The sequence below is a fragment of the Rhea americana genome, unplaced genomic scaffold, assembly GCF_003343005.1.
Source record: "Rhea americana isolate MKP2758 unplaced genomic scaffold, rheAme1 scaffold_81, whole genome shotgun sequence".
NCBI classification, from domain to species: domain Eukaryota; kingdom Metazoa; phylum Chordata; class Aves; order Rheiformes; family Rheidae; genus Rhea; species Rhea americana.
This window is the reverse complement of record NW_028186990.1, coordinates 2,489,576-2,510,248: the sequence shown is the minus strand read 5'-3', so window position 1 is coordinate 2,510,248 and position 20,673 is coordinate 2,489,576. Positions and strand designations below refer to the sequence as shown.

Below are 20,673 nucleotides of genomic sequence, written 5' to 3'. Positions count from 1 at the left end.
ATACAGTGGATTATTTTCTCTTAGACTGTTTAGGGCCTATTTACAGTATAATCACACCAAATCAGGTTGTAACATGGCTCCTTTTTGAAGTGAAAATAGAATCTAGCATCATTTTTTATTTATTATGGCTCCCCCAAAGAGCTAAGGAATTTCCAAGCACTAAGTAAGGATGGTATCTCCTCCAAGGCATTCATAACTGAAGGACAGATGAGGAAAAGGGTGACTAGGAACACCAATAGGCAAGTTATTTACAATTTCTATATGTTTTACTTAGCAATATTGTCAACATGGCAAAAATTGAATTTTAAAGGGGACTTAATTATGGACAGAAAAGAGATCTTGTGGTGGAGGAGAGGGATTATTTTACAGTATTCATTTGTCATCAAACCAAGCTGTGGACACATGTTTGAGATCATTCCAGTGGAATAATATTCTTACCACCCCATTCACGCCAGGCAATGTGGCAGCGTGTTGTAGGATTAGAAGAAAATACTTAGTTGTTTGAACTTGTAAATGGCAGCTTAAAAGGGTAACAGCCCTGTCATGTTATAGATTGCCTGTTAGATTGGTCAAGCAAAAGCATAATTTGAAGTATCTGTCCACTAGAGAAAATCTGGCATAAGAACAAGCCAGCTCTAAAACCCTGCACTTCTAACATCTCTTGTAGCCAGGAGAGAAAAATCTGTTAACTAGTCCCGAGAAGGTCCAGGACTCATTCACCTCAGAAAGTGGAAGACACAAAGTTTGCCAGAAATCTACTGCTAGAAGGAGAAGTCCCAGCTGTCTTTCCAGGGAGCCTATAGCAGAAACAGTATTATGCCCCAGTGTTATGCAAATACATATCAAATTAAAAGGACAATTTATTAAGCTGATCTACAGGATTTAGCAAAGGAGATGCTTTCAGAGGGACAGTCTTGTTTTCTGTTTTCAGAACACACTATCTCACAATTGTGATTCTTTTTTGTTTTGAAGCAGAAGTGAGCTTGAACGAGGAAATCACACATTGGTTTAGTTTATTTTTATTAGTAACCCCTTTCTTCCTTTGAAAACCTGGCCCTTAAGATAAACTCTTTGTTCTATCTGGGATGTGTGAGCAATCATCTAAATTCAAAGACAGGCATGAGGGCCTAGACATGAATGCCTGCCTTTAGGCTCCTAAATCCTTTTCGGGCACTAGAAAATAGCCTGAATTTTATTGGTGTTCAATGTCCAGTAGCTCTCAAAAATGCCAGTATCATTTCAGAAATAAGTAATGAACTTCAGTGAAAGAAAAAGCTCCCTCAGAATATAGCAAGAATACCTTTGTTAGGACTACTATAACACTTCCACAGCTTTAAAAAATATATTTAAGGGGAAGTATTGGTGAACACTAGTTTCAACCAGGAGCTGAATTTCCTAGTGTGCTCTAAGCTGAAATCTCTGAAAGGCAAAAATGCTCACTTGCGAGCTATCTCCTCAGCCCAGGTTAGCAGGCAGCAATTAGTTACACAGTCACTCATTCTTCTTTCCATCTTCCTGATGGATGTTTCATCTGAGTTTATGTTCCTCTCCCTTGCTTTCTCTTCACCTCTGCCTCTCTTTCCACTACAGTTATGATCTGTCACAGATTCTCAATGGACAAAACCTATACATCCCATCACAACACTGTCATAGGCAGCTACRTTACACAGGCCAGGATGAAAAGCAGTTTGGAAGAGAGAGAAGCCGTCACGCTTCAGGGTATAAATCTGAAATCTAACCAATGAAGAGAGATGGAGGAGGACTTTGGGCCAAGGAGGGAGAAATTTCTACTACTCAGGTCAGGTTATTCCATAATTGCCCAGTTAAACTTTCTTTATACCTTCTAAAAAGCATCTGGTGCTGGCAAACATCAGAGACAGAAGAGGTAGGCCACTAAACTGATCCCATAAGGAAGTTTTTTTGTTGTTGTTTTTTTYCCCCCCTCCCTGGTGCACTGAGTTTATAGCATTTTTCAAATCCACAATACAATCCCTTTCCAAGCATGACCCCCTGCTCTGCCAGTGATAGCCAAAATTCTTTCCCCTAGCCCCGTCCTTCACACTTCCATATGAAATACAGAGAGAAGCCTGTACAAAGCCAGGTCAAGATGATGACAAGAACAAAGCCCTGAAGACTGCTCTTAGATACCAGCTTTACTTTAACAGAGAAGGAAATCTTCAAAGAGGTGAACGCTTTCTGTCTCTCTCTCAGGCAGGAGTCTCCTGGGAGGAGAAGAAAACAGCTTTCATTTTAGCAAGTCATGATATTTATGGCCCTTTTATGAGTTTTGTTTGAAAATATAAAAGTAGATGGACTTTAAAATGTTTCAAAAGAGAAGAGAAGAGATAGGAGGGGGAGAGGCTGAGAGCACTTGAAGGGCAGGTGGGTCTGAATCATCTGCCCATGTTCAAAAGAAAATCAAATACCTTCTTTGTTTTAATGTGGACCACTCCTGCCAGTCATGAGGCTAATGTGTGACCTTTCCTTGCATAGACCCTTTTATCCCTAATGACTTACACATTTTACATGTACACTACCACCAAGTACACTCACCTTGGGATGAAACACAACAACTATTAAATTATGCAACTGCAGCACCATGCAACAGTTCAGGTCTGATTGCTCATGGGAAGCAGACTTTCAGATCACATCTCCTGCAGAAGTGAAAGCTTTATACTGTATTCCTAAGGGGCAATCATCAGCTTCTGCTTGCTCACAAACCAAAGTCTCACGTGGGCTTTTATCCATCATATCTGTGGTGTCTGTTCAGCAACTGAGGTCGCACCCTTTTGAGAGCCTCCTGTTTTTCATATGTGGAATCTCCTCTAACCCTTTGCCTCTAGGCAATACTTTTGATCCAATTCACAGACTAAGGAGCACATGCCTTGCAAAACTACCGAGGAAAACTTAAGTTGAAGAACTGGGTTTTGCATGTAGTTTTGAATATAGTTCAGTCTGTGGTCATTTTATCTCATCTGTGAATGTACCTTCATAGGTAAGGCCAGCTTTGGGAAATTTCTATCATCTGAATGTACAATGCTTCCAATTAATTTGTAGTTTTATAAATGCTTGTAGTTTCATAAAACTTTTCTCTCAGCCAAAGAGAAGAAATCTTCTGCCAAAGTAATGGAAGATTTTGGACTGGATTCTGCATTCAATAGGGAGTCATTGCAATGTGCAAATTGGTGGGATGGTCCATAAAGATGGACCAGTTACCAAATGTTTAATACCAGCTGGTGTGTGCTGCATCTTTCTTCAGTATGGCACCCTGCAATAATCAAATGCAAAGATCACCAACAACAGGCAAATCTTTGACAGTAGGTTCCTGACAGCATGTGACCTGAAGCATACAGCCTTCTGGCCAGTTGTAAACACTTCTTGCTGCCATGAATATTTTTTAATAACCCTTAGAAGTCCAAGAAGACCCTAAGACTGTGAGCTTCAGATAGATACTGCTGGTGGTTGGTTGATGCTATAAAAATGATCAGTTCCTTTAAATGTTTCAGTCTTCTAACTAGCATCTTCATCTTGGTTCAGTTTTATGCCCCCACGCATGCCCTTAGGAATGGGGGCATTCATTCTTCCTTTCATGGTTACTTGTTCAGAGTCCTTGGTAATTTTGAATCAGGTTTTAAGATTTATTGATCTGGCCTTGTCCATTTTGTAGTGTGTTCTTTGATTTAATTTAATGATCGTAAAGCATTCAGGCATGTTGGCATGAAGGGTGCACTGGAAAAAACTAAGTGATTGATTGATTGATTGATTGATTATGTAGAGACATTGTTCTCTCCAGAGTTAACAATGAAGCTTGTTTTCCATTATACTCATTTGTGTCTTCCAGGACATCCCTTAACTAAAAGTAAACCAATCTACCTGAAATTTCCCAGATGTGAATYATCTGTGTGAGTAGTATATTCTTGTGTCAGGATTAAATTTGTTTTTTAAAGAGAGATGCAAATAAAAGTCCTTGAACTGCCATTGAGGGAGGAAGCTTCAAAGAACAGGCAAGCTGTCCTTTCTCCTACTCTTTTTTTGCTTATAGTTCATCACTACACTTGGATAGCTTGGCATGAAAATTCCAAGATTTCCTTTAACGTGTTAGTCCTGGCAATTATTGAGTCCATATTGTTATTTGCTTTTCTACGTCTTAAATAAAGTTTTCCCTAGATATGGGTGTGAGTGTGTATGTGCATATGTGCCCTCTGGTTAGGGGTACAGCAATCACAGAAAAATATTGACTAATACATAGTTGTAGCAGAGGAATAAATAGAAGTTACATGAAATCAACTCCTGAATGCATACCAAAGAGCAAAAAGCAATTTAGAAGGAAAAAAAAAAGAAAAAAAAAAGAAAAAAAAGAAAAAAAAGAGATAGGATTCTTCCATGTCCTTCCTACCAAAAAATCTGTGCTCATGGGAGCAGCCAAAATGATAGGGTGTTCATTTCAGTAGATTATGCTAGTATTGGCAATGAAACTAGCTTAATATAATACTTAAACACAATCTGTTATGAACCTTTCCCCTCTTTTTACTTGAAGAACAATATAACAAATCTTGTTGGCATCTAAATTATCACTCTTGGGCAAGTAAGTTAACACCTCACCAAGATGACTGGGGCAGTTAACACACCATTTAGAGCTATGCTGCCATCTCTCCAGAGGACTGTTTATCTATTGCACACAGTTCACATTTTCATAGTTTCCTTCCCAACTAAAACAGCCAGAGATTTAACATGTTTTTGTTTTTGTTTTTTTCTTCAAAATGACAAGTAAAATTCCTGAGATTAGGTAAGCAGCTCTCAAATAGATTTTGCTGGAGTGTATGAGCATGCACTATCTGTTTCCAAGCCCTAGACCACATTAATCCTGTGTTTTCTGCATCTCTATTGGATTGTCCATAAATTTAGGAAGTTCACAGATASTATTTTCTCATGTTATAATTTATATACCCAATGTATTCTAGGTAAACCCTTTAAGGAAGGGCAGGCAATGCAACATAACCATCCCCAGCTAAAGCTTTTTGTCTCATAATTCATGTAGCTCTCCACTGCAGCTAATGGGTAAACATTTCTCAGGGAGCTGTAAAAGAAGAAAATGGTGCTAAAAGTCCCTCTTTTATAATTATCCAGTCTAAACTAGTGCCACATGCAGTAGCAATTGCTAAGAGCAAATTGCCCTGAAAATTCTTGATGTGAAAAAAAAGAGCTATGCTCTTTGCTACTCTTTGCTGCTCTATGCTYAATGCTACCATGCAGAATGCAGCCGATACAAAAGGAATAACTATTTCTGGCAATATTTCAGTTTCTTTTGCCATATTGTTGAATTCCCAGTCTACCACAGATATCACTTTATCATCCATGTCCCATTAATATCTGTCACTCTTCCCATTTCTCACAGTCCCCTTTGCATTTCTCACAAACCTGTAATTTATGTAAATCCCACCATCTCCTTCCCTCACACAGAGTTTGCCCCATAGTCTTTCCCACAATTTTTATACACTCAAACACACAAAGCTTCTTCAGCTTCCATACATGTCTTAGTTTGTCAAGTAATACTTAATGGAGATACAAAATCTTCTCCTTAATTTGCCTATTACCTTCAGATCTCTTCTGAACATTTCATACCTCTTAGCTCTCCAGCTTTCATACACTTCTTTACTTCTTACTTCCCTCAGATGAACATCAAATGTCTTTATCTCTCATGTATCCCTTAACTTCTCTACTCCCCACATATCCTCAGTTTCTACACCTTTCACAGGGAATTAAGAAAACAGAATAGTAGAAATGACAGGCCAGCTGTGAAAAACTGCAGAAAGACTTAATGAGACTCAGAGGCTGAGCAATAAAATGGCAGATGAAGTTCAAGGTTAATAAATGTAAAACACCACACATAAGAAAACTTAACATATGAAATGATGATCTCAGAGCTGACCATTGCCACCCAGCAACAAGATTCTGTGGATATAATAAATAATTCCATGAAAATGTCAGCTTGGTGCTCAGCAACAGCCACAAAAAAAGCATGTAAATTCTTAGCCGTTAATAGGGAAGGAATGAGAGAACAGAATAAAGAAGGTCCTTATGCTACAGGATAAATCCCTGCTGCACCTGTATGCTGAATACTGTGTGGGGATCTGGTCCTTCATCTCAAACATGATAAAGTAGAACTAGAAAGGGTTCAGACAGGAATGACCAAGATAATCAGAGACATGGAACAGCTCATATACAAAGAACGAGTAACTCAATTAGGCTGAAAAACAGATAGCTAAGGGTAGGGCATAATGATAGAGGTTGGTAACATTTTGTGAGGCACAAAGATACTAAATGGAGATATTGGCTCTTGGCATCCGAGGAGGCTGTAGGTAGCAGGTTCAGACAGACAAATAGGAAATAGTTTAGTATTCAATCTGYAGTAATTTGTGGAACTTCTTGCCATATGGAGATCATGGAGGCTAATGGGTACAAGATTATTTGGAGCTATAACTCCAAAATGACTACGCACCTCCATGGAAGGAAAATATATCAAGGGCTATTAAATACAAAAATATCATATTTAGCTCAGGAAGGCCCTGAGTTGCAAATGGCAGCTAGGAGATCATGCTAGGAAAATATCACTTATATCTCTGCTCTTATACTCTTCCCTAGGTATTCACTGTTGGTCTCTGTCAGAGACAGGATATTGAGCTAGATGGACCTTTGGTCTGACCCCAAATAGCCTTTCTGATGTTCCTGTGTTTATATTTTTAACTGGCTGTATGGATGCTCCTTGCACTTTCACCTTCCACTATACAATACCAAAAAAAAAAAAAAACCCCAACAAACAACCCTACCCCCCATCTACAGCAGACAACTGAGGTCAAGCAAAAATATGAATCCCAGTGCATCTTTGTTGAAGAATCCTTCCCAAATAAATTTGGATACTTATCTAGTTTTTTAATCYATAGTCAGACTAGTTAGGTTGCTGAAAGAGCAGTCTCTGCAGCCCTGGTCACCTGAAACAATCTGTGTAGATTCTTGCCTTTCACTGATTCCCTATCTCCTAAATTCTTATCTTAAAACCTGACTTTCTAGCCTGCCTTCAACCTCTTCATTTCTGTCTCTCTTGGTTATTGGTCTTATGACTGAATGCTTTAATATTTTCACCATGCAAGGTCTTTATGTCACTGTTTCATGTAATTTATACCTGTGAGCTGGAGCCTTTCCCAGCTCACTTTCAAACACAGGCCGTACACTGAATGGAGTCCAAAATTTCCCCCACCCCCTTCTTGCTTTGGGGGTTTGGCTTTATTAACAAAGATATAAGCAATACGAAAATAAAGTTCAGCTGTTTCTAAAGCTTCTCCCTCATGACTGCTCAGCCAGCGTCTTAGATGGTTTCTCCCCAGCAAGCCATTTTTATCTCTSTTTTACACAAGTGAACTAATAAGCCACCTACCTCAGTGAATCAGCAGAACCCACTTAACCCTTTCCCAGAAGGGTCAAAACTTGCTATCATCAGGATGGTTTGGCTCAGTCTTATTATAGAACTGTATACTGCCCCTCAGTCTTGAATAATTTATTTGTGCAGCAGACGTGGAATACTGTTTAAATCAAAGTGCTACCTAAACAAAGGCTGTGCTGTACAGTGCAAAATGAAACCAATTACTACCTCATATGATGTTCATCTTTTACAGTGTAAGATGCCCCCTACAGTACCTGCAGAGGACAAACATTTTTGTTGAGAGCAGCAGCCAGTCTTAGGAAGAGAGATTTTCAGAGGAAACCAGCCTTTGATAAAAAAGCAAATTCAATCTCAGAAGGTATTGCACACTTTGATCCATCAAAACTTAACTGCTTAATGTTGTGAGCCACTGAAGACAGAAGATTATTCATGTGCTTATACTTATGACCATTTCTTGATTGAAACTAGCATCTTGATAAAGCAAGCTCCAATTATACATATGCATAAAATTGTTCTGCACAAAGCAACTTTACCAGGGATAAAGAAAAGAGAAAAATGGCTATTCTAGGGCACACTGCAGAAATTCAATATAAAATCTCATAATGTGAATCAAAGCCTGAAATGCCACTACTTTTAAGAAAAACCTCACAGAAGTATGCAGAAGTAAGGGATACATTGTATTTTATATTATATTGTAGTAGAAGTGCATTATAAGCCTTACAGCATCTCTGGATGCCTGGAACGTTAACAAGACTATGTTCCTTATGTACTTGAAAAATGTAATCTGAGTTTACTCAAAAAAATCCCTACACAAGTAAAATATGTTCTTTTTCTTATTTTTATACCCCTGTTATTGTTCAATCATCTGATCTGAAGACTCCCTTTCATTCACCTGGCAATAAGTAGCTATCATTTACCCTAGTCCCAGYTGTCAGAAAGAGGTATCTTTATCTTCAGAGAAGCAGGGATAATGTCTAATCAGTGAGTTATAGTTGAGAGAAATGATTCCAAGTTTAGGAAAATTGGCAGCTGCATTTTGTTATCAGTAACCATTATTTAGATAGCACTGCTGATGTGCATGGCACCATACTGATAAGGATAAAGACCAGGTCCTTGCCCTGTGGAGCTTACCATCAATATTACACAATTAAAAAAGTGAGAGGTACTCACACAGTAATAATAGTGAGCTGTAAGCATTGCAGTAAGAGGGAGAATGGATGAAAAGACAATGGCAAGACAAAACTTCTGTGAGAGCAGTGCTACACTGCTGCATTGTCTCTCCGTTGTTCTTCGTTTTACAGTCAGCTGTGCCAGAGGATTTTGTTCTTTCAAAATATATTCCATGTAGGAGAAGGAAGGTAATTTCAGAATGCAGACCAGTTAGGAGAAACTGGCCTAGCTGTTTAAAGAGAGGGCTGGAGGATGTTGACTGGTGACAGAAAGTTGAGTGCTTTGATGTGTTAAAGGCACAGCATCGTACCAGCCACACAAACGATGCTGTGGCAGGCCTGGCAGAGCTGTTGTGTTGCACACAAGCTCAGGAGGCTTCGCAGGCCACAGAAAGGCTCGGACTCACAGCTCAACACTAACACAGAGAGTGCTCACTCACTCTCAAAAGTGGGCTCTAGCTCACGTGATACAAACAGCATATTAACTTTAATGGGCAAACTAAACCTATCATTTCCTAAAAATGAGCTTCCAAGTACTGCATTCATCAGCCATACRTTTTGTCCTTAGGTAAGTCTTTGCCTGGTGCCTTCTATGAAAGCTTTATTTACACATCATTTTATTATTAGAGGTCAATCTGCCTATCACTCTTTTATTTTAAGGCAAGAATACTGTAAACACTACATGACAATACGACTATAGACATAAAAGTACAGACTTGGCTGAGCTGCAYTCATACAACAAACTGAAGGTGGTGCTCCAGAAACCCATCCTAACCTAATGCTAATCCAAAGCCTAACTCTGTCTCTTTAAAGTGACCAGAACATACGTTTTAGACGACTGTTARTATTACAGCATCTTTCCTCTTGTTGACGCTAAGCTATCGGCATGAACCAATCACACTGCAGTGGAGGTGACTCCATCTAACAGACTACAATGGTACGACAAAAATACATAAATTATTGCTTTGAACTTCTAATAAAAAGGAGGCATTTTCTTGTTTCTAGTATTTCACTTTGCTTCAACTACTCAGTGAAGGAAAACAGTACATGCATTCACCTGAACTGTCTTATTTCTGTAGACATTGCTAAACTGGTGTAGAAAAYGAAGCTACTTGGCAGTATCTTCTCAGTGGAATAAAGTAAAACTGATTAAGAAAGGAACATTCTTCAAGTTCCTAGAAAAGGCTGTTGGCTTCTCCYATTTATGATCAAAAAGATCCTAGAAAAAATATGTCCAGTCTTTAACRAGGGTAGGAAATTGAAATAACCAAAATGGGATGTGATCAGTCTTTTGAATTGAGGTACCACCATTACTTGCTCTTGCTGCTGAAATGCCCTCTGGCTCCTAATGGCTTCTAACTTTGCGATCCTACCCACATTGATCATTTAATAGTAGCATCTTCTTTCTCACAAACCACAAACACTTCCAAAACTTGACCTCCTCCCTTTACGGCTTTTGATTAAGAAAAGAGAAATATCTGCAGGAAATGCCCTACAAACCACAAAGGATTATCAGAAATATAATGATGAATGATTCTGGGACTCTGGGTCTCTGTTTGTGTTCCTATAATCTGATCCCTGGTCACTCTTCCTTTCTCCGCCGGAGCTTTGCGGTAGTTTCTTCCAGTCGACTTCTCCAAGCAGCAATAATAGCATCATCATCCATCTCTTCTTCTTCTTTACGGATGCTTCGCCTGTACTGAGAGAACTCTCTTGATGCAAATCTCTCTTCACTTTGTTCCACTTTTGCCTCTTTCTTTCCATCTTCTTCAGACTTTGAAAAGCTCTGGGTGAACTTTCTCTTAGCTCCAAATTCTGACATGTCCAACCTGGCCTCCTCCTCACACTCCTCCACATGATGAGATCTAACTCGACTCTGTGTAGATGGTTCAGGGGATTCAGAGTCAAAGGACGGTTCAGGTGTTTGTCTGAAAACATACACCTCTGGGCTCTTTTCTCTTGAACTTGTTCTCTCACTGACCCTCGACCTCGTGAACTTATACATCTTTTTGTCCTCCACTGCAGAAGCAGAAGAAAATCTTGACATGGTTCTGAGTGAATCTCCTTCTGATTCATAGGAAGAACAGCTGTTTAGCTCTTCTCTTTGGGATCTGCAGAATCTGTAACTGGATGTTTCAGAATCCACCTCTTTAAGTTTGGATGATCTGTTATATTTCTCTCTAGCCTTCTCACTTTGATCATGGTATGATGGTTCTCTTTCTTTCAGGCTACTACTCAGCCACTTGGTAATATCAGTCTCTACCTCTGACTTCAGGGCACCTGCGTTTGCAGATTGACTGGATAGAGCAAATGCCCTATTGGTTCTGTCAAGGTCTTCTTGTAAGAGGTGTCTATGGTTGCCTGATATGCTCTCTGTGTCATCTTCATTTTCACTTTGCTCTCCTTTGCTCATCTTTTTTTTAAATAAAGTGCTGCGTTTATTGTCTCTGACCACCTTTTCAATTTGATAATCTGACATTTTCTCTCTCATTTCCATTTGCATCTCTTTCTCCTTCCTCCTGAGTTTCTTCAGGTCAATATCATCAGCAAAAAGGCTGTACAACGGTTTGCTTGTTTGTGTTACCTTCATGTTTGAACTAGTCCCTTCTGTCCTTGCACTCACTGAGGTATTGCAAGACAGGATAGACTGAGACTCAGCCCTGTGCACGTCCTGCTGGCGGAGCTGAGAGGTAGCAAGGGATGAGCCACTCTGAGCACTGAGAAGGGAAACTTTATCATCATCTACATGTCTGCTAAGGTCTCCTGACATTACACTGGAGGCCATTGCAGAAGATGGTCGGGACAGCATCATGATCTCATTTTGCTTTTGAGCAATGGTTTCATTCACAACGTTAGCAATCCAGTTCTGAATGCTTGCCATGGATATGGTGTCACCTGGGCCAACTGGGAGGTTGGGGAGGGGTATACTTGGTGTATGAGGCTGCATTACCCCAGCACTACTCCTAGCCTGGGAGTGATTTGTCTGCATGCTCAGTGCAGAAGATGCATCTTCAGTACAACTTGCAGAAGGTGCTGAGGGCCAGAAAGCTGACAGTGGGATACTCCCACTCATTGTACTGTCTGTCTCCCAGCTGCACATGGACTGACTTTCTTCTAAGATTTTCTTTGAATGTTCAAGGAGCTCTACTCGCCTCTGCTTCTTTTTGGCTGAAACAGAATCCTCACTTTTGGCRAGCTCCACAAATTCATCCTTGCTTTCACTGCCCACCTTCTTCTGCCGCTTCATTTTCCAAGCCTGGTAAGCAGACAGGTTAATATCTGACAAGCTCTTCCCTTCTGTCACCTCCCCACCTGGCTGGCTGCCATCTTCAGTTGGAGATGGAGCAGAAGATGATGATTCTAAATCCTTCTTGTGAAAGCCAAACTGGATCCTTTTGACCTTCCACCTTTCTAGAGGAGTAAGCTTGTCTTTGTTTTTTTGGCAGAAATTATAAAAGGAGCTACTGTCTGAAAACACACTCTCCTCATCCACATCCCTCTCCTTTCTTCCTGTTTCCGAGGACCAGCTCCTCCCACCACATTTATTCTTAGAATGATACCTCTGAGCAGCTTCCTTCTCAATCTCCAGAAGTCTCTGGTTCCACATGTCCCAAGTGCTCTCTGAAGAAACAGAGCCTGTGCGGCTCCTCCTCATCCTATTACAGCTACTGGCTTCCAGCTGTTGTTTGAGGGTTCGGATCTCAAGACTGCTCACGCTCTCAACATCACTGAATTCACTTGATGGGCAAGGTCTTCCTCCCATGCTGAAGTCTCCATCCTCCTCCCAGGGTGGACCTTTCATTTGATATTTCTCATTTCTGCGCTGCCAGTCATGAATCATCTGTTCCACATCCTCCTCAGATTGTTCCCCTTCCTGAGACAGAAGCTTTGGAGATGTTCTCCTTCCATGGTTAGTTGCCAGTTCCTTTTCAGGTAGGCCTTGTTTCTTCCTCCATTCCTCATACAGCTGTTCCTCTTCCTCCTCACTGATAAGGGTGGAGTGTTTGGAAACCCGGCTAGTTTTTCCCAGTGATGAAGAGCTCATAAGACTACCCAGCAGGCTGCTGGTGTCCTCTTCTTCTACTGTGATAGAGTGGGCTTTGGCTCCCATGATGCTTTCTGAGTCCCCAACTCCAGACAGCTGGGAAGAGGCCCCTGCCTGGACTACAGGACTTTGACTCGGAGTGACTTCATCATCTCCAGTATTCTCCAGCTCTCGTTCCTCTAACAATTGCTCATTGAGCTCTCGTAGCTGTTTCAGAAAGCCATCATTGGGATAAATGGCACGTTTCTTTCTCAAAGTCATGAGAGCTTCCAGAATGGTCATATGGTGGTAGATCATCAGGTAAGCAGCCACCAGCACAGCTGAGCGACTGATTCCCATTTCACTGCTGACAAGGATTTTGCCTATAGATATTGAATATAAAAGTAATTAGCTATTTTCAATAACATAAAGAGATTGCTCTGACATTTGGCACAAAGGCTTTTCCTGAGTACTGTTAAGAATCAGGTTACATGTTTCAGTGACTGAAACCAATACTAAAGGTTTCTTGTTAATTTTGTTTTGTCTTAATAAAAATCTGGATAGATATGAACAAAAAGCATATTAGTTTCAAGAGCTGTGGACATACATGTTCTGGAASAAGTTAATATTCATATTTTTACCTATACTGTCACTTCCCCAAATAATCGGAAAGCTTTTAGTAGGAATTAGAAAGACAAGCAAGACAGCATTCTTGACTTGCTGAGTGACTTAGGGTAAGACCTTTAAGCTTTCCATGCTTCAGTTTCCCCATATGTGAAAAGGAGATATTAATACTAGCCTCCAGGAAGGTATAAGCTGATAAGCAAATAGCTTAATTTTTATAAGGCGTGTTACAGGACTAGAATACAATTTTATATTAATTTAATTATATTTTTTCCAGAACACAGCTTTGCTGTTTTGCAAGGTTCACTGAAACAATTGCATGTAGACTGGCTGGACGTCAGAATCATATTGTATCTCAGAACCAGGAGAACCAAGCAACTAGCAGAATGGAGCTGATTTTGACTCTGATAATCTACTCCAGACTACTGGGATCCCCAGTTCTGCAAGCACTAGAAAAGAACTAGWATCATAGCTGAGAATATGTTATATTTCATGGCATTTACACAGAAACCACCTTTTGTGGCAAAACATAGCTTTGGCATGAAAGATTTATTTTTAAAGTTAATTCTATAGCAAATTACAGTTACAAAGAAAATCTTGTAAGTGTGTAGAGAGCATAAATGAGGTTTTGCTAGCCTGCAAACAACTGAAATTGCCGTTCTCAAATTTGGGAAAAACTCCAGTTATCAGTGTACTGTTTGCATTGAAACTTRATGAAGCTAGTTTAAACACCACCTTTCTGACTTTTAATGTTACCATAAGTATTCAGTYAATGTACCTATTCCTGCAAAACCAAAATGTCTTTTATACCTTAATACAAAAAGTTGTAGTTGCCTTCTAAGTGTTTTAACAGCCTTTAAAGCTTATCTAACAGGTCATCAAAGGGGTGGGATCTCATTCATCTGTTTTCTTACAACATGCCTCTGTCTCCCTACATCCTTTCCTGTGTGGGATCTGGTACTTTCTGGGCCCTTTGATGAGCCAATTCAGCTCACTAACCCAGTGGAAAACAATCTATTTTCTGTTGGGTTGGTTTTTTTGCTAGGTTAGTGAGCTGAAGGGCTGTTGAACGTCAGCAGTGGCACCAAGTAAGCATCAGTAACATGCAGAGGGAAGAAATGGAAGTGATGAATAAAACCATAGTGGTGTGGAATGTCCCTCCTCCTGGCAGTGACAGTGAGTTGTTAAAATTGTTTCAACTCATCTCATGTAACTTCACCCTAATTCCGCTACCAAGACTTCTCACTTTTCTTACTGTCACTTCCACTAGCTTGTAGCCTGTTGTCCCTATACAAAAATTGAATCAATCAAATAAACATATAAAGAACATCAGCAGYATCACTGAGTCTGGTGGTCATTTTCATACTTAATTCCATGCAGATTTTTTTTAACTGTCTGCTGAAGCTGCTGCAAAATGACCAGTCTGTACTGGAGTTCCACAGAAATAACAGTTGCCACAGAATTTGAGTCCAGCAAATTATATAGTAGCCTGGATGTAGCCATCCAGTTCAATCCAATTGTTTAGATTGTTCTAGTAAATTGGCCTGTTCTTTTGCAGTAAGCATCTTTGCAAAACTGAAACTCATAGTGTACAGGAATATAGCCACTTGGAGTAGTGTTTCATCTCCACTGCAATACTTTCAAAGAAGCTGACAGAGCTGGCTTGCCCCCTCAGTTTGATTCCAAAGACATGAGGCTTGCAGCAGGGACTACTGAGCTGCCATCTATTGCTGATCTGCTCCCTTTCTCTTCTGTATGAAGCATGACAGAAATAAGCAAAAAGCGCTCACTACAGCTGGATGCAAAGATCAAAATATCCTGCCTTCTGCTCAACTACAAATATGATACTAACTGTTTATTAAAGTAACACTTCCAGCCATTAATTCCCAAGCATTCTAGGACCAGTATTTTCTTTTTCCTCTTACCTCTGTAAGTCAGCAGTGCTTCGTCCAGGAACTCAGCAGCTGGACGGAAGTGTTTGGAGATATCTATATCTGGAAAATCATCCACTTCAATGCCCAGGTATTGGATATTCAGACCATTGTAAAAACCTGCTCCTGTGTATACACCTGTACCATGAGCTGCATTCAAGACGTGAGTGATCCCCAGTCTCTTCAAACGGCTTTTGTTCACTGCAACACTTCTTCATGAAAGAAAAAGAGATGTTAGATATCAGTGTTCCTATTTTCGAGTAGGAAAGACGCTGTCTGCTACAAGTGCTACAGAATTCACAATATGCGTTATTTATCCAACACACTGCTCCTCTCAGCCTTAAGGTCCTTTGAGAGTTCTACAGATATTTCTCTCCAATATTCATTGGGAAAAGAAAATGAGAAACTTGCTCTCAGCAATATAGCTGCATGCTCAGTTCCACTCCAGCTTGATCTTAAACACATCCTGCCTTCTTATGTTCAGGCTGTTTACTTATTTCTCCATTTTTATCAGCCCATAATTGATGTTTTATATTATATTCTCTCCTAATTCTCTCCAGGTCCCATGCACATGTGTCTCAAATAGCTGAACCATGGTCCAGAAGACCTAGCCATTTCTACTCAGTATCTGCTATGGTATTTCTTTTTCACTCATTTACATAATGACTTTAGTCTCATTTTCAGGGCAAAATTCCAGTTAGAACAGTTTAATTTGGAGCTCACTTCCCTTTTCCCTTCCTAAATTGTTTGAAACATTAAAATAGCATAAAAAAGCTCTTGAATTCTATTCCAGTAGTACTCGCTTTTCAGTACACAGCAATCTTTGTGAGCATATTCTGAAAAACACCTTTGGGCTTTCTAGGGATGAAAGGTACCGGATACATGTAATATATGTTATGCCTTTCATGGTTTCATCTGACCCTCCACTAGGAATCTTGTGAAACTTGATGACAAAAGTTGGCACTTACTTTTCTGCTATGAAGACGTTAGGCCAAACTTCATCCACAGCATCCCTGGGGGTCTCCAGCCTGTCCTTCACAAGTGCCCTCTGCAAGTCCATCACACATGGTGTGTTGAACAAGCTGGTGTCATCAATCTTTTCCTTAACTCGGTTGTACAGATCTTCCACCATCAGCTGCTGTGCAGACTCTAACATCCTGGGACACACTGAATCTACTTTGACGTCCTTTGTTTTCAGTTCTGGAATAAACTGACATTGTAACTAAAAGCATGTAAAGACAAAGGAAATACATGATCTGTCATTCTTTGTCCCTGGGACAACTCTTGTGACTTTCTTTTTTTCCCCAACAGCATCACATTGTTCTAACTGAAATGTGTGCATGTGCACACTTAGCAGATAGCCTTAAGGTAGTTAGTAATGGGAACAGCGTATTACACTTTCCTCTCACTTCAGAGACCCACACTGGCCAAAGGCCTTGCAGTGAAGTGCACACTAGTTCTATTCCCAAAGGAATAGAGGAAGAGAGTTTGTTACAACTAGCAACTGGCAATCAAACCATATCCATCACTGTAGTACATGATTCTGCAACAGATTCACTTCASAGTTTCAGTGGAAGTCACCAAACCTTTCTGTACATTATCATTTCTTTGTATTTTTCATATCTATCTCATGTGTGGTTTGCTCATAAAGGCTTATTTGGCATTTTGAGATCTCTGGATGAAAAAGGCAAAACAAATGCAACTCAAGTCTCTATTACTTACATATTTCTTTTACCTTTCCTCCTCTTACCTTCATTGATTATTTGTTTGGCAGCCACAGCAGATGACAGATGGATTGGCTCCATGAAGATGCTCTCTGTATCAGTGTCTGATATCGTTGAATATCTGCCAACCAACCATACCTCCTGTTAGGCAAATGCCCTTCACTGGGACCCCATCTCCAAGACAGTAGCCCTTTTCACCCATTCCAGAAGACAGCAGCAGGGAACTGGAGCAGAGAGGATCCTCTGATGAATAGACGGGAAGCCCCAGCTTTGCTTACCCTTCTCCCTGCCCCCCGCCCTGCTGGACAATCTCCAGGATGGTACAACGGGCTTCAAATATGCCAGTGTTTGCAGGATGCCAAGACAGGTCCCATGGGAGAGGAGCTGCAGACAGTGGGATGGGAGCGCAAGAGAATAGACTTGTAGAGGAGGTTTTGGGTACAGATCAGTGGCTGGTTTGAGACTGGAAGATGGATGGATCATAGGGAATAATCCTGCAAGTGGCTTTCACATAGAAAGACAGACATAATCATGATGCTAACTAGAGTTTTCTGAACAATTGAAAATAAATTATGCTGGAAAATCAGAGCCCTTTTTCTGTTAACTAACTGTCTGCAAGTATCCTTTGAGTTATCAGGGGCTGCAGTACAAACATATATATTGAAGGCTGTAAATTCCTCCATAAGTACTTGCTACACTGTTCACTTCATAGCATGAATCTGTGATCAGTCACTCCTGTCATACAGTGCTGTCCAGTTGGAGGTCAGAAACAACTATGAAACCCACAAATAGCTTTCCAGATAGTTCTTTGACTCATGGAGAGAGATTTTTGTTAAGCAAAAGTTTTTGTTAAGCCAAAAAGGGGCACAATCTCAAAAACAAATACATTCCCCTCTGGGGCCATCTATACAGTCCAAGTGAGTCTTCTTTTCTTATTTAGATTCATCTTCACAAAATATTTTATGGAGAATTTGCCCAAATATGTACCCTCTACATTTCTCCCCAAAGAGATCATATATATCATCAGTACAAGTTTGTTGCCATCACAGAAGCTATCTGGAGATGTAGGCTTGCCATACTTGTAATGCATTGTTTGTTTTCATTTAATTAAAACAGAAGAGGGAGGGTGATTTATGTGCAGTCACAGTGCACAGAAAATGTCTGGTTAGCTAAACTGCCTTCACTCTGCAGACCTGAAATGGAAGAAAACCATCTGTAACCTGCTTAGCAGGACTATCTAGGTAAGTTAGTTGGGTTCCAGTACTTGTCAACAGTGACTAAAAATAATTTTTTGTTGCTGTTCCAGGGAGTTTATGAGGTGAGCAAGGGGGGTGGGAGGTCTCCATTTTATCTGTAGAAGCTGAGACAAATTTGCAGCCTCGCACTGCCTTCAATTCCTACTACTGCAAGCACTGCCTCATATCCCAATAAAACAATAAAAGTTGGTGATAGTGGCCACCACAGCCTCAACACATTTTGCCAGTAGCTGCTCCAAGGATCCCTGGAACATACAGGTGCAGAGCTGCTGTTTMCAAGCCTGGATGCTTCCAAGGCCTCACTTTGATTGGAAGGGACTTTGCAATTTTCATGATTGTGTCTGCATGGACAGCAGAAAACAGGAGGGAAGGGAAGGGGAAGGGAGGGGAGGGAAATTGGGGAAGTGCTTCTGCTCATTTTGAATGACTGATCAGCAGAACAGTGATTTACCAAGATCAACATGTAATTTTACTTTATGTGAGCCCAAGAACTTCCTACACAATTTTTAAATGCATTAGTTAAATGAAATAAACATTCTATCATCATTTTGCTGCAACGCCCCACAGGTAAGGTTCTTAATGGGAAACATTTTATAATCTCCTACTTCATGAGGTCCACCAGGGTAGGTTCTTTTCAAACTTGTTCCCTACTGTCTGCCTTTAGCTGAAGCATCTCAAAGTGTACAGAAAGCCCTGCAAGGCATTTTGCTTTAGGAAAAGAGTACAGAGTTTTTCCCTGTATGGAAGAAAACACATATAATCATGCTTGCTTTGTTTGAAGTAACTCAATTTCTGCTTGCACAGTGACAATCATCTTCTGTGTGCCTAAGCCGTGTAGCTAAAGATGGCTCTGAACCAAAAACCCAGATCCAAAGAGCTTCAGTCTTTCTGAGGCATCTAAGAGCTAATACTGACAAAAAATTTTCACAGGTCCTTATAGAAGACTGAAATACAGGCTGACTTTGAGAAGAGTAGAAATCCAGATCTGAATTTTCAGCATGGGAGTCAATGTGAGAGGATGTGATAGGGAACAGTAGATAAGCAAAGCTACTGCCCCACAGTAATGCTTTCTGGAATGTATCCCGGTGTGCGTGTACAATCTCATCTGAGTGGAGTAAACAGCATAAGAGTCCTATCTCTGAAGCCTCTCTCCCTACTAGCATGGACTACACTGGCACGCTAACCCCCTGACTCAGAGAGGGGAGGGAAGCCCTACACTATGTTCTTGACCCRAGTAGATGTGAAGAAAAGGAAAGCCAAGCGATTTATTATGTGCTACCAGGAGACCATGGCAGCCCCTGCAGCAAATGCACTCACCGGCTGGGGGAGGGGCTGCGGAGATAGTGGGCCTGCACTGCCTTCACATCCGATCTCTCTTCCTCTTCATCCGGCACTACTTGCTCGTTGTCTGAATCTCTGCTGCTTGCCATGGCAACTGTGAGATGATTTCCTAGAACTGGGGCAGAGCACAGTGGACCATTACAGAAGTCCATACAGGGGGCACAACRCTGTCTGACATCCCCTGGCTGCACAGGCATGACACAGGTCATTACTGCTGGGCTATGCTTCTGCAGTAACAGGAACAATTTGTGCTAGAGGCTGATTCAACGGAAGGAGTTCCAACATCTTTGTGAGTGGTGGAGGAGGACAAAACTGTGCACGAAGCCTTTGCTGTGAGTCAGTCACACTGACTACTTGTCTGCCAGGGTGCTCTTCCATTCCCATGGCCTTGCGCAGTTTCCTGGCTGGTTCCCAGGACGTGCCAATGCCCTGCTTGCCCATGAGTAAGCAGGTAGGAAGGCCTGGAAGGAAGGGGTGGCAGGGTAGAAACTCTATCCTGCCCCTGGCTAGCTCAGCCTGTGAATAATCTCTAGAAGGAGCTGTATCCAGCCAGAACGGGACTAAAAAGAGAAACTTTAGAGCGTCAGGGGCGAGAAACATGAGACCTCACCTCCCCAGAATGAAGYACTCCTGAAGATGAAGGCCAAAGCCTTGGCTTCAGCCAGTTTTAAGCACCAGGACTTTGTCCTTTAAATCGTTCACCATGAGCTTACCATACCCACCCTGTACACCGTACTGTATGCAGGATAGTAAGAGGGGCTGTTATTCGATTCAGAACATGAAAAAGTAGCAGCAGCCACTTCCTCTGGTTTCAGACAGAGGATCCTGACTTGCTGTGCCATGACAGCCCATGAGGGCTCTGAAGTGCCCCAGCAGCTGGTCTCAGACACCAGGAACGCAGCCATGTTCCATAAACGGGGGCTGAGGAGTGGTTGCTGCTTACAGAGGCAGCAAGCAGGAAAGCGGGTGAGCGAGGAAACAGCACTTACCGTCACTATCTAGAAGACTCCACTGGAAAACTGGTAGATTCCCACCTGAGGCACAGTGAAGGAGTTCAGTAAAGAGAGTAGAAAAATTGGCAGAGAATAATATAATAATAATAATAATAATAAAATATCCCTAATAACAATATTAGGGAGAGAGAAATCAGCTGCCCTCTCTCTCTC

General features: G+C 41.0%; 1 protein-coding gene across 2 annotated transcripts; it reads right to left on the bottom strand.

The window, feature by feature from the left end:
* Positions 1–7,537: 7,537 nt before the first annotated feature.
* STYXL2 (serine/threonine/tyrosine interacting like 2) lies at positions 7,538–20,673 on the bottom strand. Of its 2 annotated transcripts, XM_085322997.1 has the most exons (6): positions 20,497–20,673; positions 19,484–19,622; positions 16,937–17,031; positions 16,155–16,386; positions 15,181–15,398; positions 7,538–13,014 (listed from the first exon to the last, which is right to left on the bottom strand). In XM_085322997.1, exons 2-6 carry the CDS (start codon positions 19,594–19,596, stop codon positions 10,190–10,192), a joined length of 3,483 nt encoding a protein of 1,160 aa, XP_085179123.1. In that variant the 5' UTR covers positions 19,597–19,622; positions 20,497–20,673; the 3' UTR covers positions 7,538–10,189. The 2 variants fall into 2 exon arrangements, with proteins under 2 accessions (XP_085179123.1, XP_085179122.1); XM_085322996.1 differs by lacking the exon at positions 20,497–20,673 and having other exon boundaries at positions 19,484–19,716.